Raw genomic sequence first — 18431 nt, forward strand, 5'->3', positions numbered from 1 at the left:
AAAAGAATAATTTTATGTGACCGTTGAAAAGATAAGATGTAATGTTATGTATTTTACTCGTTTAAACTTCCAAAAATACTAAAGGATGGAGTTTGACCATTTTCACCTTCTACGTTGCATTAAGGATCTGAAGATTGGTTCGGTGTTCAATGCAGCGTGATGAATTTTATAATTCCTCGGAGAGACTGACCATTACATGAAAAATGCTTTTCCTCCAGGCCACAAATCTTGTGCTCTTTCATAGCCAGAATAAACCTTTTAGCAGCTTTAAGACTCACAAAGACATTCTGTAACCTTGAAGATCTCTGAGGCTGACCAATAATGTTTTGGGGCGATGATCATATAACAATTTGGTTGTTATATTTAACAGTTTACTGAAGATAATGATAAATGGTTTGAGTATTCTTTTAGGAGAAAAGTATGGTAATCCATTCTTCATCATTACTAAAAGAATTAACACTAATGGAATAGTAATTACAATTTTTTACAATCACTAATATCAGAAGCTTCATGTCACTAATGATCAAAATCATTTTTCAAAACTCAAAACTTTTTTTCAAATTAATTGGATACATTACACATAAACCTAAAGATAATTTGTTCATTTAACAGATCTGTTCAAAATGAGGAATTTGTCTCCACATGGAGGTGGAAGGTAAATCAGGAACCCTCACGAACAAGTCATTCTTCTCCAGGCCATGGATAACGCATGCAATGAAATCATGGTGTCAGGCCTGGATTTTCATGCCAGAAGATTCTTTCCAAGATGTTTAGCTAATGATAACATCCATTGTGATGTAAATGAGAACCTGGGTTGATGGAAACAGAAGTGCAGTGATGAACACTACTGTAGACATTTTACTTTACTGTAGTCTTTCTTTTTTCTTTTTGTAGCCAAATTTTTCCTTTGACTGATTTGATTATTTCATCAGTAAATTTCAGGTTTTGTTAAAAAATTCCGTTGTGTCTGTACTATTCTATCTAGTCTATTACAGTGATGTGTGTGTGTGTGTAGAACCATAATGAAACCTGCATCACATATTTTGTACAACAATATTTAATGAATCCATAAACTCCATAAATTAAGTAGGCTACTGTTATATATATTTAGTGTTTACTTCATATTTTACCCTTTGTGAATGTGACTTCTCAGTCTTGAATTAGTTGCAATAAAAGGACTGTGTAGTGTGTACCATTGAATTAGGGGAAGAAACATCTTTTTATTGAGTTGTCCTTGTGGATTGTGCCAGAAAACTCTTATGAACCGGTTCTTTTTAGTGCATCTCAACCTACATAGTGACCATTGTAGTCCAATTTACAAAATGAATGACTCTTATGAGCTGGTTCTTTTAATGAACAGTTCAGATGCTTGATTTCTTGAATCCTTCACTCTGACTCAATTAGTGAACTGCAAATTGTCATTATTTGACTGTATCGAAATGAAACAAGTTTTTTTTGTCAGTATCACTACAAGTTGATTGTTAATATGACTTGTCAATTCATAATAAAAGAGCCACGTTTGCAGTTGTGCCACCCTGACATTTCTTGAGAATATACAAATTGCTGGACAAACATTCAATTATCTCAACCGCTTTAAAACTACTGGTATTTATAAAATGGTTTCAAACCTAAAATGATGCCATGGTATTTAGTTTTTAATTTTTTTATCATTAAGACACCATTTTAAATAGTTTTCTTAGTCTGTTCATTTGTTCGGACAGTTGCACCACCTGACATTTTAGGGGTTTACAGTTTTTTTTAAATTTCTTACAAATTTTTATAATATGCTTCCAGTTCTCGAAACACACAAAACCACAAACACACACACACAACATGAAAAACATCAGACATCTGTTGCAAAATCAAACACTTTGTGTTTTTGCGTAACTCTACACACAAACATCAAATGATTAGCCACATTCACGTGAAAAATGTAAAACACTACTCTTTTGTGTATTTTGCTTGTTCCATGTGCAGTGGAGTGTACAGGTGTTTGTCATAGCACACACACATAAATTCACGTACACAAATACACTGTAGCCTATGCAGTATGTGTATTCAGTATAAATGTTCAATATAGACAGAAATACAAGTGAGGAGTAAATATTTCATTCTTAAAACGTATTTTCAGTGTTGACCACTAAGGGATCAACAGTAACAGACAAAACAAATGGATTTGAAGATACTGTAAACTAATAGGCTTGTTAATGTAAAGGGAAAAATTTGTTTGCATCCTGTCTCCTGTTTGGGTCTGGCCTCAAAACCTCAACATCACATGCAATGTTCTCTCTGGCTAAACAGCGGGGGGAAATAACTCTTCTATTGGGTTTGAAAATGAAGAATATGGTGGCAGGTTGAGCATCAAAAGTTGCAGATGGTCATTGAACCAATTGCGGACCAGAGCAGTCCAGTGCAAAACTTACGTTGTCTCAAATGACAACAAACCTTGACTGCTCTGGTTCATTCCTCTGGTCATTGGGAACAGGGATATTGTGCAGGGTATCAGATAAAAAGTGATAATGTGGGCAGTATTAAGGACCAAGAGTGGCATGATGATGAAGGTGGTGTTTCCACCACGTTGTACAGGGACATTGACGATGGCGCGGTGCCCTAAGGTTTCTTCCCCTACGTCTTGTTTTGCATATAGGTTAAATCCGATTTCATCAACATAGATAATGCACAAACACACATTGAGCAGTCAATAAGGACAATATAGCTTACTTTTATTTATTCATAACCAAGTTGTTTCACTCTGTCAGAATTTCATTCAAACGGTACTCTGTAGAGCTGCTTCATTCGAATCTGATTGCGTTTCAGAAGATTGCTTATTGTGGATAAACTCACCCTATTTATGTTACTGAATGTTGTGTTGTCAGTGATGATGTGTTGTTGCAGTTGTCGTAAATGTATGCTGTTTTTTGCTATGACCACATTTTTCCATTTGTGTTGTTCCTGCCCTGCTGTGAACAAACGTCTTCTTCCTCTGATAAAGGGTCGTTTAGCATTTCTACAAAAACATGAAATGAAAAGATGCAATGGATTAGGATGCAAGGTTTCTTTCACTATGCAATGAAAAGTTTCTGTAGATCTGTAAGTACAGTAGCATGTTATAGAGGGTAGGTTTCCTTACCTGTTCTCATTTCAAAATGTCCGGATGACACTGGCTATTGTGTAGTGGGTTACAGTAAGTTAGGCTGGACCCTCTGCCCAGTCTCCCTGAAACTCAAACCATGGTTGACCCCATGGTCAACCAGAGTAATTGTTCTCCTCTGTTCTCTTCCTCGTCTTAGTCCTCGTCCTCCTCTTTGTCCTCTTCCTCGTCCCCCTCTTACTCTCACTCCTCTTCCTCTAACTCTTTCTCCAAAATTGGTCTCCATTTTTGTCCAAACCAAGAAAGCCATCCTAAAGTCTAAATATAGTGCTCAAGCTCTGATTTCTTAGTGAACAAATTAGCTATAAGTGTTTTCACACATGATCATTCAGTGTAGGTAATCAGTAAATGAGTGTGCCATTTTTTCTAAATGAAACACAAGAGTATAAAACACTAACTGTGAGTATAAAATGTAAAATGTGCTTGCAGACTTGATCTGAAGATTACATGGGTGAATAGTTTCACTGAGGGGGCCTCAAGTTCCACTTTTAGTGTGTAAGCAATTTGGAAAAAACTGTAAGATAACTTAAAATAATGTGTATTATTTAAATGTACTAAAAATGTATTCAAACTAAATAGGTTTTATAGAATAAAGTGATATATGTCATGAATTAATTTAATTAATTTAAAAGGAAATAATGCACTTGGACACAAAAATATGCACATCATGTCATTGACCAATAAATACTATGATATGTGTGTGTCCAAGTGTGTGTGTGTGTGTGTGTATATATATATATAAGGGTGGATGGGGACAAAAATAGAATTCTGTCTGAAACACTGATCCATTAGTAAAAAAAAAAAAAACAGCTTTAAAAAGGTCACACTCACTCTTTAAGAACTCTGTGCCAAAATCTATGTTCCCATATCCTGAGAGAAATATGATCATAATTCTTCTTTATACCAGTAATTAATTATACAGAGTAATGGACCTGCTCAGCTCTGGACCCGGCTTGATCTGCCACTCATGGCCAATTTCCTTAATTAGTCGTCCGCTGAAAATGTAAGCACAGTGTGTGAATAAATCTTCAATAAAATTGTGTCTTTTGTAGGGTTTTGCTCGACTGAAGGGCGGGAATGTTGTAGACAGAGTGTGCCGCCATAAGATTTAAGAGCAGGGATTTACTAGGCTTTCCAATCTCAGCTTGTCTGTGCTGTTCTATGAATGACCTTGCTGCTGTGAGTAGACTATAGTGTGACTGTCACTTCCTTTAATGTGGAGTGAGATCTACCGGATTGAGATTCCTCACAGCAGCTGAGATGACATGGGGTGGTGAAGAATGGCTCCCTGAGAGCAACGCATCTCATATTTTCATGCACTTAGGAGATACTGACAGCTAAACATTGCACATATTTAGTGGCCACATAAATGGCTTGATGCCTTCAACAGAAAGTTGAATTTTTACCATCCAGTTTATTTATGTTCTCCTTCACGATCTAATTTTCATCTTTATTTAGCTAACAGAGTGGCATAGCAGCATGTATACATGTCTTTAATGTGGTTGTGGCACTCCGCCATCTTCCCACTAACATACACTTAACTCTCTCAACATAACTCACTTTTTCATTGATTTCAGTCAGAGGCTATTTGGTAAATCCGTGTTGTTTTAAGTGGTTATTCCAATGTCACATGAATACCACGAGTTAGGAATGTTTTAGGATAAAATTATGTCTAGGGTGTGATGTTAAAATCTGTTGGAGAAATGACACATAAGGTAGTATGTCGCACCTGGATTCAATTCCAGCCTGAGCCAATAATTGTTCTATGTATAAGTGATTAAATGAATATCTCATTAAGGAAATATCTAGAAATATGAGTTTTTGATGCTATGGGCCCCTAAAATATCAATCCTCTAGTGAGAGACCACCATATTTTACATCTACATCTACAGCTCAACCATGCAAAGATCGAGCTCGTTGTAATAACTGCAGTTGACCATAACATCACTGTTTAACTGGGGTCCACAACTACACCAACCAGGACAGCAAGCAACTTGGGGGTTGTGTTCGACGATCAATTTAGTTTTTCGAACCAAATTTCAACAACGGCCAGGACATGCAGGTTTTCCTCTTTTCAAAATCAGGAAAATCAGACCCTTTCTGTCAGAGTATGCAACACAACTTCTTGTCCAAGTTATTGTTATCTCAAGACTGGACTACTGCAACGCTCTACTGGCAAGTCTTCCAGTCAGCGCGACTAAGTCCCTACAGATGATCCAGAATGCAAGTCTGGTCTTCAACCAGCCTAAGAGAATCCACGTCACACCCATCATGGCTCACTCCACTGGCTCCACGTCCAGAATCAAATTTAAGGCTTTATCGCTCGCTTTAGTGTATATGATTTCACGAAGTACAACATTACAATCAATCAATCAGATTTGAGGGACAAGTTTATAATCTATGTCAAGTTGGTGCTTATATTCACCAATTATTTTCTTCTGACTAGGGATAGGGTTAGGACTATTTTTTCGGGCAGTAATATTGTTCCAGGACCAACAAAATAGGTTGAACCAGGTTTATGTCTTAGGCCCCGTCCACACTACTGCGTTTTCGTTTAAAAACGGAGACCTTTTGCTACGTTTGCACCTCCCGTCCACACTAAAACGGGAAAAACGAAGACCCAAAACGGAGAAGTTTAGAAACGCTGCAGCTCCGTTTTTCGTTTTGAATCTCCGGAGGGCGTTTTAGTGTAGACGGGACAAAACGGAGGAGTTTAGAAACGATGACGTAGAAGGTCACGCTCGGCTCTATGATTGGGTGTCATCACCCATGACGTATCCTTCCCTGATTCGTCAGCCACCCATCACATGTCCCGTCACCGGAAGAAAACAAACAAAAACATCCTGGACTACGTAGCTGATGTTAGTGAGTGCAACATGGATAACGAATTACAAGCGTTACTGACTTTGATGTCTTTGTTAGCAGCTGTTGTGCAAGCAAATTCTGCATTTTACAATGCTATAACTGCCTACATGCGCCGGAGGCAAACTATTATTCGAGCGATCTATGACAATTCCCGTGTGCAGCGGCGGTCCATGAAAAGAAATCTCTGGTCTTCGACATTTTCTAATCTTTGCAGAGGTAGCTAACGTTACTTGCTTCCTCATCAAATCTGAGGAATAGTCCATCCGTTTCCTGTTTACACCGGCACGCGCGTGCACAGTGTTGGAGAATGGTCACATGATCCGAGTTTTCAGTCGTTTTAATGTGGACGGAGATCAATTCTAATACGCAGCTAAAACACTGGTGTGGACGGCGATCGTTTTCGTTTTAATTCTCCGTTTTTAAACGAAAACGCAGTAGTGTGGACGGGGCCTTACTTGGCGGTGACCCACACACACATTGGTTTTTTTTAATGTTTTATGTGGATATTCGGTTGACAATGATTTTTATACTGTACAAACTGTATATTCTATCCCCTTAACCCTACCCTAACCCTAAATCTTCCTCACAAGAACAAGGATTTGGGATATTGCCATTTTGCGCAATGACATTTTGTCCCCATAATTTAGGGTTTACCTGAACCACACTCACTCACTCTCTCACTCTCTCTCACACAATAAACACACTTCTCTTCTCTAGCTTGTTTACTAATCTGCAAAAAAAAAAAAAAAAAACTTATATGTGGTAAGACATTTTTTATATTATTAAAGCAACATGTTGGTTTTAAACTGAAATAATTCACTTTTATATTGTCACTGTGATCATTAAAATATTATATGAAAAAATATATAGCCTGCTATTATTCATTTGACAGTGTATCTTTTATATCCAGTTTTAGAGTGTTTGTTACATGTATAAACCTGAAGTAAAACATTTTCAAATCAGATTTATTCCTTAAGCACTTTTCACAGTAAATATTGTTCCAATAACAATAACCTGTAGTTACAATAATAGTAGCAATAACCTGCTCTAAAACACTTTATGTAAAACCTTTTTTTTTCTCAAATTTTCTGCTGACACCCTAGCACCATTTTGCAGCCCCTCGGTTGTTTAAACCCATGATAGGAGAGTAGATCTACTCCCCCCCTCCCCCCCCCTCCTTTCTTCTTTGATTTTCAGAGTTTCTCTCTCATTTTCTTTTCTATCTTCCCACCATCAGTAAAGGTCAGTTTTGATCACTGTGATTCTTTTACTCTAAATTTAACCACAGTCCGGAAGTCCAAAGAATGGTGAGAACTTCTACAAGTTCCTTTTGTGAAGAAATAGCTTTATTCTAAAAGAAAAATACTACAGTACTTTTAAATATCATTTGTGCTTTTTTTCTCCATTTTGAAATCTATTCTATTTAAATTGTTGCTATGGTGTGAAGGAAGGTAGACTCTTCCGCCCTGTCATTTTTCCACTTATCCACTCCATTTAAATCACAGCATGTCTTTTAGTACATTTATCCTAGGTGGATCTGCAAATTTAAACAGTAATATTTAGTTCTTCATTAGATTCCAGCTATTAACATTCCATCTTCCTCAGGTAGGGGCTGCGCATAAACTACTAATAATTATTAGCTCACATCTGTTTGTCTTTTAAAAATAAACACTTTCTAAAGCTCAAGCACAATGACCTTTGAAAATATATATTTTGTAAGAAATTGACAATGCAATTAATTTATTTTTACTTTTTGTGTAAGTTGTAGTAGTTTGTGTGTAATGGTTGATTTTTACCTCCTAGAACTTCTAAAAGGGAAACTTATTTTTAGAAGCTGACAAGTGGTGGGCTTTAAGATTCCAAAATGTCCCTGATGTGGGAGGTGGGCTGACTATGTGCTCGGGTTACAATATAGTGTGTAACTCAATACTGATCTATGTGCAATTGAGATTTTGGATGCCGTCAGCTGCATGGAACATATTCTTCCTTCTTAGCTGTGGTCAACGGGACAACAACATAGTGTTTGAGACTTATAGAGGTGCATTTCGCTGTTATTTACATTATAGAGACTGTATAGAAACAAATTCCTTGTGTGTGCAAGCACACTTGGCAATAAAGCTCTTTCTGATTGATTCTGATTCTGATATGCGGCCTGTATTCCTCATTTTAGCAACCCTGTTGTGTGATGCTGCTTTAGTTGGGCTGGTGGGGTCTGTGATTACTGCTATTAGGACCTGCTGCTCTTTTTTTCTCCACCCACATGCCAGATCTAAGCCATATCTCAGCGTCCAGCCATCAGTAGGCCTACACACACAAACACAAAAGCCTTTTCATGTGGGCAAAAACAAATGCAACGCATTAATTCACTCAGACAGAATGAATAACACCCACACAATAACACACCCACATCTATGTCTGTCCATTTCTTCCAGGAGCCAACAAATGAGTGGCTAACACCCCGAGGCAAAATTCAAACCCTCTAGTGACACATCATTCAAACTCTGGATGGTGGTTCACACTATTGTTTAATGGGCAAGTTAGATAAAAAAAACATCTAGGGAGAGAAAAAGTACAGGTAAGTTCATAGACGTATACCTGCAGGACAGGCTCAGAGTGAACTATTTAAAGGGGTGGTATAATGCCCCTTTTTACAATATGTAAAATACGTCTCTGTTGTCCCCAGAGTGTGTATGTGAAGGTTTCGCTCAAAATACCCACCGGATCATTTTTTTACAGCATGTTAAAATTGTCCCTTTTTGAGGGTCAGTAAAAATGTGTCGTTTCATGTGTGTCCCTCTAAATGCAAATGAGCTGCTGCTCCCGGCACCGAGGGCGGAGCTTCAAAACCTTGTGTGTGTTAGCAGCTCCAATTACCTCACAGACATGCACTAAAATGACATGCTATTGCATTTGTTACGTACTGTATTGCACATGAAAAGACAGATGCAAAATGTGCTCTACAACAACAACTCTTCTCAACATTGTAGTCCTTAAAAACATTTCTTTAAAAACAAATATCTTCCTTTGCTTTGAACGTTGCAGAAATTTGCAGATGTAGTTTATGCTCAAACGCAAACATTACACACTAACTAAAGTTAGAAAAGTGAAATCATAATCAACCAGACTTTTAAAAAAATGGATGTATCTGAAACATCAAATTGTAATAGCAAGTATAAGGTTTTAGACATAAACTAGCATAGTAGCATGCGCATTCAGTCACCACCGTAAAAACACATATTGTTTTCTGGTTTTGCTTTAGTTTTGAACTATTGCCATTGGTCAAGCTAATAATAGTAATAATAATAATAATTTAAACAATCAGTTGATGTTGTTTAATGCCAAAAGACTACAGAAATGAGTACAACCACGCTGAGGAGAATGGTTTGATGTGGAAAGAAAGTAAATCAGATAATGATTTTATTTTGAAGACCATTAAAACATGTATGATGTTAACGATGTTACAAAAATTTAAACAAATGTGATTGTTGTTTAATGCCTCAGAGTACACAAATTGCATTATAAAGTCATAGTCGTTTTCCTTCCTTCAGGCTTGTTCAGTTAAGAGACCAGTCAGATATTACTGTAAGATATTGTCAGAGATAAAGAGTCTTTAATCTTTTGATGTGAATAAGATTGAAATTATAGATTTTTGCTCTTTTTTGGCAAATCGTTAAGTCCAATCCTTTTCATTTACTTCTGCATTGTTTTACTTTAATGTTCCTTTAATGTTAATGGATGAATGAATAAATAAGTTGTATTTAGCAACTATTAGTAACTAGTCATTTATTCTATTCTTTTTATTATTTTCTGAACAGAGACTTGAAGTTGAGACTTGGAGTTGGGAGGTTATAGCCTACTAGATAGATAGATAGATAGATAGATAGATAGATAGATAGATAGATAGATAGATAGATAGATAGATAGATAGATAGATATCAAGCTTAGCCCGTTTCCAGGCTGTAATCACAGCGAACTGTTATATTGATTGATCTACTTTTTCTTGCGTTTGTGAGCAGGTTGTACCAGGTAACGGCATATATGTGCCACTTTGTGAGGCGCTCACAGCAACACTGTTACACACCGAGCTGTTGTCAGCCGAAGCCATTTTTCCAGCCTCCGAGTCCGAACACTCCTGCACTTCCTCCTTCGCGCGTAACGCCATGAGTTCAATCTCATGTTTGGCAGCGGTTTCAAGTACGCGCTGCTTACTGTAAACAATGACGAAGTTGTTAATAATCGGGTGAATTGGCAACGCGATGGCTATTACGCCACACAGAAAACTGACAGCGGCGTTACACCTGCCCAGAGTGGTTTTAGGGTAGATGTCTCCATACCCCACAGTAGTCATAGTAATGATGGCCCACCAGAAGGACTGTGGGATGCTGGTGAACATGGTCTCTGGGTGGCTCTGCTCCATTGTGTATCCCAGTGCCGAGAACAGGAAAATCCCCACGCTCATGTACATGAGGAGCAGACCCAGCTCTTTCAAGCTGCTTTTGAGCGCGCAGGTGAGAGTTTGCAGACCGGATGAATGGCGCGCAAGTTTGAAGATTCTCGCAATGCGCATGATGCGCAATGCCTGCACTGCCTGCTGGATGTTGGCAAGCTCCATCATAGCAGTGCCCAAATGCGTAAGAATCAAAACTACGTAAAAAGGCATGATAGCTAGAAAATCTACTATATTCATGAAGGAAAACGCAAACTGCAATTTGTTCGAAGAGGACAGGAGGCGCAAAATATATTCCACGGTGAACCAGATGATGCAAGCCGTCTCGATGGACTCAAAGGTGGGGTGTTCCACCAGGTTTCCCTCGGCATCTTGCACTTGCAGCTCCGGGATGGTGCTAACACACATGATCACTGAGGAGAGCAGGATGAACGCGAACGACACAACAGCGATTACGCGGGCTGCTAAAGATGACTCTGGTTTCTCCATGAGCTTCCACAGGAACGCTTGGCACCTCTGGCCTCTAGTGACCGTTACATCACCTTCCAGGTCGTCCAGGATAGTCTTGACCTTCTCTGCTATTTCCGCCAGCTCATTCTCCACCTCATTTAAACTACTTCTGCAGCATTCATCCAGATACTCCGTGTCGATCACCCAATAGTCCATCTCTCTCATGAAGCACATGGGACAGATTCCTCGCTTCATGTGAATCTCTCCGTAATAGTACAGCTCTAGGATGCATTTAAAAGCCTCTGGGTCTCTATCGAAATAAAACTCTCGCTTTAAGTCGTCGTAGTCATCGCAGAGAGCAGAAAGATCTTCTTGTGTGGAATCCGTGGCTCGGTTCACCAGCTCAGCCAAACGCGTCTCGGGATATCGGTTCAGCACGTCCCCGTAGAGAATGTGCTTGACACCACCGATGTTCACAGCAATCTCCGTCTCCTCGCTCGCCTCTGAGCCGTTACAGTCCGCGTAACGAGTCCTTGAGAACTCCCACATGTCATCTACAATCCCGTTTTAAACAAAACAAAAAATAACCATTTTTGAGGACCATAGGTCATAAAAAGTAACATGAGCATTTAACAACATATTCTAGGAGAGACCGGTGCTAGACACTGCCACATACGTTTTTAAGCTTTGTGATTTAAAAAAAAATCTGTTTTCACCGTTATTGACCTTGTTACGACATTCACCAACAGCGAGGCTACTTTAAGTTGTCAGAATGACACCTGCCATTCAAATTTATAAGACAACAAAAATGACAACAAAACAAAAGGAAACTTAAATAATCAAATCATTGTATGGTTAAAAAAAAAAATAGACCTATTGTAAATCATATGTTGTATATGTATAACATTTAAAATTCAAATGACAACTTGCCCGGTCTGACAAGTATGGGAAATTATGGCCTACCCGAGAGAAGTTGTTTTCACTTGAAAATAGGGTTGTATTTCAGGTTGATTGGGACACTTTCCAAGTCATCTCACTGGCAAGAAGAGTCCCACTCATCCTGAATTCACCCCGTTCCTTGATTATCCGGTCAAAAATACGATTAGCATTAGAGCCGCGACAACTTCCACATGTGACAAGTGACAACTGGTCCCGGTTTCCCTGTACCTAAATGTAAATAGCCTAGAAAGAGTACAGCAACGAACTAATTTTGCACTTTAAGATGAAATAGTTTTTATTTAAAAATGTTGTAAAATGGACGTTTTATAAAATAATTCAATACATTATTCAAATATATTTAAATAATTAGCCTGTAATTTTTTTTAAAAATCGTGTTTTTCGCATTAACAGCATAAGGTCTAGCGCGCTCCACTTTATAAATTATTTTCTAACGTAAAGGTTCGGTTGTTATTAAACTTACTTATATTTGGGGCAAAAGCTGTGAAGAAAGTTTCAAAAAGCTTCTGCCTTCGGCTGCATGTCCGTGTGGAGAGCTGAATAAATCCGAAAGAGCGCAACATGATTAGTGAGAGGAACAAACCTTGGCGTGTGTGTGTCTGTGTGTGTGTGGGCGCGCGCGCACGCGCGTGGAGAGAGATAGAGCAGGCATGATGGGAGGGGTGGAGAGAGAGTCATAATTTATGTTCTCTGATTGAAGGACCTGAAAAGTCTACTCCTCATGCAGTCATAAAACATAAAGGCCTACACACTCTTAAAGTGGTTATAACTAATATAAGTACATTCCAAAATACTGAAAGGTCTTCGACATCTTATGACATTTACAATTTGTTCAACGTTTTGCATTTATACAATTTTTGGTAACACTTTACAATACGGGTGCACTAATAAGCATTAATTCATACTTAACTAATGCACAGATAATCATGAGTTAATTTATGACTCATGAAGAACTAAACATTAATTAATTATTACTGCATCAGCAACTAATAAAGAGTCTATATGATTAATAGATTAAGTAATACATGAATTGCTATTAATTAAACGTGTCATCATGTATTAATTCCTTAATAACATATTTTATTAACTAATAGTGCAAATGAACGTGTTAATTAGCCTACCACAATTAGTCAACGCTATGCACTTCAACTTCCAGCTGTCTGCTTTAATTAATCATTAGCTAATGATTTGCAAATCTATCATTATGTTATGAATTTACTTGTTGAGGCACATGACTATTAACTAATTGTTAAGTAATATGTCATTTTGATTTTGACATCCACACTATGGATTTCAATTTCCCGCCTTTTACAACCGGGATTCCACTGTGCCAGATGAACCACCGCATCCAACAGTTCATGGCACAGGAGTGTGTCAGGTTAAGCTTGAGCTCTAGGATTTAAAGGAAGAACACTGAGAACACGCGACCAAGCTCTGCTATTTCATAACACTGTGCCTAGACAAGACAAAGAAACTAGAACCCATTATAATCAGTGATACAACACTGGATGCGACACAATGCTACACGACACAATAAACCCCCAACAGTAAACTAAAACACTGACAGCCAATCAGAATCCATTCTAATTTAAAGGTCTCGCGCATTTAAAATGGTAGATGACATTACAGAGAAGTTAATCGTCGATGTACAGAAAAATCCTCCACTGTTTGACAAGTAAAAACCCCTTTTCAAGGACACGTTAAAAAAGATGGATATATGGAAAGCAATCGGTCGTATACTGGGAATAAATGGTGAGAAGTATTAACGATGAGATATTATGCAGTTTAGCATAGTATAACAAAATTACCTCAGGTAGGCTATCCAGCGAGTTTTGACAACATTGCTGAAGTTGCAGTGAAAAGGGCGTTGCCTATACATAAAGTTGTTGACTAGTCGATGTTTTATCCCATCATTGACTTCGTCAGATAAATTCGCTGTTAGATTAGGTCGAGTACACTAGACTTGCTAGATTCACTGTTTAACGTAGATGCGCTCGGAACATAGCATTCTGGCTGAGGACATCTGCTGGCAAAGACGTGTAAAGGCAATAAGAACAGCAAAAACATATTCAATGACATGTTGTAAACAACAATTATAATAAAATTCGGATTCTCCCAACTCCTCTCGTCTTTTAAGGATATCGTTTACCCAAAAGCGCCTGTTTTTCTTTTGATATTTTTTTGTAACATAAAGCAGCAGCAGGTCATCCATTTTCGCTAGCAGTACTTTGAAACCCTGTGCATTGTCGTGCTTAGAATAAAAAGACCGTAATCGGTTGTTGGTGTGGACGCATATATAGTTATCTTTATCGCTATACAGATAACGATGTCTTTATCGTTATATCTGTATAGTTATCGTGCTTGGTGTGAACGGGCCTTTACTCTATTTCTGACGTACTCCGAGCTCTTGCGCTACTTCTGTTATAAAGGACAAATGGACTTGCAATGGTCTGTCTATAGCTACACTGGTCATAAATGAGTCCACGCTTCATACTGATGTTCACAATCACATTTATTCTTCTCTGAAGTATCATGAAACACCGTGAAAACTAGAAGATACACAAAACAGTTTCAATCACAAAGCATCCAAAGCAACATTCATATACTCTTATTTCTTATACAGACCAATACAATGCGTCTTACATTTTCTTGTAATCAAAATTTAACAGTGCTTAATAAGATAGCTCGTAATTATTACCGTGTTCGCCTGGTAGACCAGCTGTAGAATAATAGACGGGAGCTTAAAAGTTCGCTGTTTTCACCCGCGACTCTCTTCTCACACGCGCTACTCTCAATACTTCCGGGGTTAAACATGTGACTATTAATAAACAACTTTTCTCTTGGTCATAAATTTAACAAGAGCAAGGTAAAAAACAGCTTTAAGTCACACTATTACTCAGAATTACTATAAACAAGACACATTATAAATTGCATTACAAAATGACTTTATCGTCTTACAAGGTTGCGCATTAACAACTTCCGGTGTAGTCATGGAAACGCGTCTACACTGAACTCAGCGTCAGCTACACTGTCACGTCCAGTGTAGACAGCTGCAACGGTCTCGTCCAGTTTAAACACGGTGTAACAGCGACAGTATTTCAGATTCTGGTGTCCTGATATTTGTGTGCGCCCCAACTTACCCATCCTTCAAACACTCTCTGACATTACACTCATTGCATGTGCAACTGCCCCACAGACCTTTAGTGGGGATGACAAAACCCATAACCATAACATATTAACAATTAGTTAATAGTCATGTGCCTCAACAAGTAAAGTCATAACATAATGAACAGATTTGCAAATCATTAGCTAATGATTAATTAAAGCAGACAGCTGGAAGTTGAAGTGCATAGCGTTGACTAATTGTGGTAATTAACACATTCATTTACACTATTAGTTAATAAAATATGTTATTAAGGAATTAATACATGATGACACGTTTAATTAATAGCAATTAATTTATTACTTAATCTATTAATCATATAGACTCATTAGTTGCTGATGCAGTAATAATTAATTAATGGTTTAGTTCTTCATGAGTCATACATTAACTCATGATTATCTGTGCATTAGTTACGAATTAATGCTTATTAGTGCACCCGTATTGTAAAGTGTTACCCAATTTTTTTTAATATTATTTTGATTTGAGAGAAATGTTAATTCGCCAACAAGTAATATGTTATAGTGTCAAACTCTGCTTACACATTGGGAAACGACTGAATTTGCTGTCGATGCGCTTCTCACATGTTTATCAAGTGTTACATGTTTTATTTCATCCCAAACGTCGACATGCAGTGAACTGCAGTATCGAGAATATATATTTTCAGTATGGATAACAAATAGGATAGGTTTTAAGTTATTACAGTAAATCCTGGGTGATGTTCTTCAGCTGGAGAAAAATATGCACTTGTTGTCAAACTGATTTCAAACAAAACATGGATCACTTTAGCCACTGAATAACTTGGTAGATACATACACACACACACACATACACACATACATACATACATACATACATACATAGTAAATATAAATTACAGTGAACTGTCTATATTGATCGGTTTTATTTCCGAAGTAGTTTATTATTTTGAACTTGATAAAAAAAATCACTCTCTAGTTGTTTTTGCATGTTTAGATTGGTCTTTGGACACGGTTGCTGTATCACCCAGTAACAATGATACATCTGTTACTTCGTTAAGCGGTCTCACCACCACTATCTATCTCACATCGAATGTTTGCTAGAAGCCTGTGATGGCATTTTTCCAGCCTCCTGACACCCCTTCACTTCATCCTCCGCACGTAATTCTGTGAGTTCGATCTCTCGCTTAGCAATGATTTCAAGTTCATGCTGATTATTGTAAATAGCGCCGAAAGTCTTAATGATCAGTTGAAGTGGCAACATAATAGCTAACATGCCAAACACAACACTGACAGCGGCGTTACACTTGCCTAGTGTGGTTTGAGGGTAAATGTCTCCATAACCCACTGTGGACATGGAATTTACGGCCCACCAGAAGGACATTGGGATGCTGGTGAACATAGATTCTGGGTGGCTTTCCTCTATTATGTATCCCAACGCCGAGAACAGGAAAACCCCTACGCTCATGTATATGAGAACTAGACTCATCTCTTTCAGGCTGCTTTTAAGCGCTATTGCGAGAGTTCGCAGACCCGATGAATGATGCGCAAGTTTGAAAACGCGCGCAATACGCATGACGCGCATAGCAATGCGTATGACGCGCAACACCCGCGCTGCCTGCTGAACATTGGACCGGTCCATCATGGCAGTCTCCAGAATCAACACTAAGTAAAAAGGCATGATGGTTATAAAGTCTATAATATTCATGAATGAAGTCATAAAACGCAAATTGTTCGAAGAGGACACGAATCGTAAAATATATTTAACCGTAAACCAGCTGATGCAAGCCGTCTCGATCGTGTGAATGATCGGGTGTTCGATTAGGTTATCCTCGGCATCTTGCACTTGGAGCTCCGGCATGGTGCTCAAACACATGACCACAGTGGAGAGCAGGATAAACGCGACCGACACAATTCCGATTACGCGCGCTGCTAAAGATGACTTTGGTTTCCCAATGAGATTCCGCAGGGACGCTCGGCACCTCTGGCCTCTAGTGACCATTGCATCCTCTTTCAGGGTGTTCTGGATGGCCTTGACCTTCTCTGCAATTTGCGCAAGCATAGTTTCCACCTCATTTAAATGGCTTTTACAGCATGCACCCAGATGTTCCACGTCGATTCCCCAATAGTCCAGCTCTCTCTTGAGGTACATGGGACAGATTCCTCCCTTCATATGAATCTTTCCGTAAAAGTAAAGCTCTAGGATGCATTTAAAAGCCTCTGGGTCTCTATCGAAATAAAACTCTCGCTTTAAGTCGTCGTAGTCATCGCAGAGAGCAGAAAGATCTTCTCGTGTGGAATCCGTGGCTCGGTTCACCAGCTCAGCCAAACGCGTCTCGGGATATCGGTTCAGCACGTCCCCGTAGAGAATGTGCTTGACACCACCGATGTTCACAGCAATCTCCGTCTCCTCGCTCGCCTCTGAGCCGTTACAGTCCGCGTAACGAGTCCTCCTCGGGAACTTCCACATTTCAACTGATAATCCAGAGTTAAAACAAAATGACAGAACTGTAACGTTAGGTTATTAAAAGCAACCTGCTATTGACTAGTAAAAATTTGTGGATATTTTCAGGGTAACGTAACGTTAACCTTAGGTGTATTTTTGATTTGACCTCTTATTAAAGGCTTCTCAGCTAAATTTAAACCATAAAACGATTATGAAGTACAAAATTATTTCGGCAAAAATGTAAAAACATTAAACAAAATATCAGAGGTATTGTTTAGGGAAAAAAAACTTTAAAATGTATAGGCTAATGTTTCAAAACCATGTGAACCTGTCATTAATGAGCAATAGGCTACTTTTGACTAATGTCAACATTACATTAAAAAACAATAGCCTACTGAAGGCAAAAGATAAACTTACTTCTGTTATCTGTGAAGAAAGTCTCGAAAAGTGTCAAAGAACGAGTTTTTTCATCCCAGTGTGCTGTTTTTCAACAGTTCTACAGCGCTAGACCGTTGCGCTCGCGTCTTTTGAAATCCAAGTTTCATATAAAAACATAGGGTAATGTGTAGAATCTACACATTACATTATATAGAAAGGTATGGGGAGATGACCCTTTAAGAACCATGTTCATTTAGGCCTAATGATATAAGTTTAGCATGCACCGGATGATGATGCATCAGCCAATGTATTATTAAAGAAAAGAAAAAAGAGAGAAAAAAAACATTTGCACATTTAGTTGCTATACACAAAATGTAAAATTAGGCAAAATAATTATTCCACTGGAATCACAGAAAAAAATTATCCATCTGAAAGGTAGCCTACATTTATTCTATGAAGTGTACACAGGCCTATGAATATTTACATATCTGTTTGCCCTAATTTTTAATTGAATATTATACTTACATTTAGGCTACATTTATTCATTTAGCAGACGATTTTATCCAAAGCGACTTACAAATGAGAACAATAGAAGTAGT

General features: G+C 38.2%; 2 protein-coding genes across 2 annotated transcripts; both read right to left on the bottom strand.

The window, feature by feature from the left end:
• Window positions 1-8522: 8522 nt before the first annotated feature.
• Window positions 8523-12475, bottom strand: LOC143728816 (voltage-gated potassium channel regulatory subunit KCNF1-like). Its single transcript, XM_077219677.1, has 2 exons — window positions 12334-12475; window positions 8523-11467 (listed from the first exon to the last, which is right to left on the bottom strand). Exons 1-2 carry the CDS (start codon window positions 12431-12433, stop codon window positions 9993-9995), a joined length of 1575 nt encoding a protein of 524 aa, XP_077075792.1. The 5' UTR covers window positions 12434-12475; the 3' UTR covers window positions 8523-9992.
• Window positions 12476-15987: 3512 nt separating this feature from the next.
• LOC143728651 (voltage-gated potassium channel regulatory subunit KCNF1-like) lies at window positions 15988-17937 on the bottom strand. The gene is made up of 2 exons (XM_077219464.1): window positions 17872-17937; window positions 15988-17483 (listed from the first exon to the last, which is right to left on the bottom strand). The coding sequence occupies exon 2, from the start codon at window positions 17476-17478 to the stop codon at window positions 16093-16095; it is 1386 nt and encodes a 461-aa protein (XP_077075579.1). The 5' UTR covers window positions 17479-17483; window positions 17872-17937; the 3' UTR covers window positions 15988-16092.
• Window positions 17938-18431: the final 494 nt, after the last annotated feature.

Source organism: Siphateles boraxobius, unplaced genomic scaffold (genome assembly GCF_051911475.1).
Source record: "Siphateles boraxobius isolate OS27281-9 unplaced genomic scaffold, OSU_SipBor_1 8, whole genome shotgun sequence".
Taxonomy (NCBI): domain Eukaryota; kingdom Metazoa; phylum Chordata; class Actinopteri; order Cypriniformes; family Leuciscidae; genus Siphateles; species Siphateles boraxobius.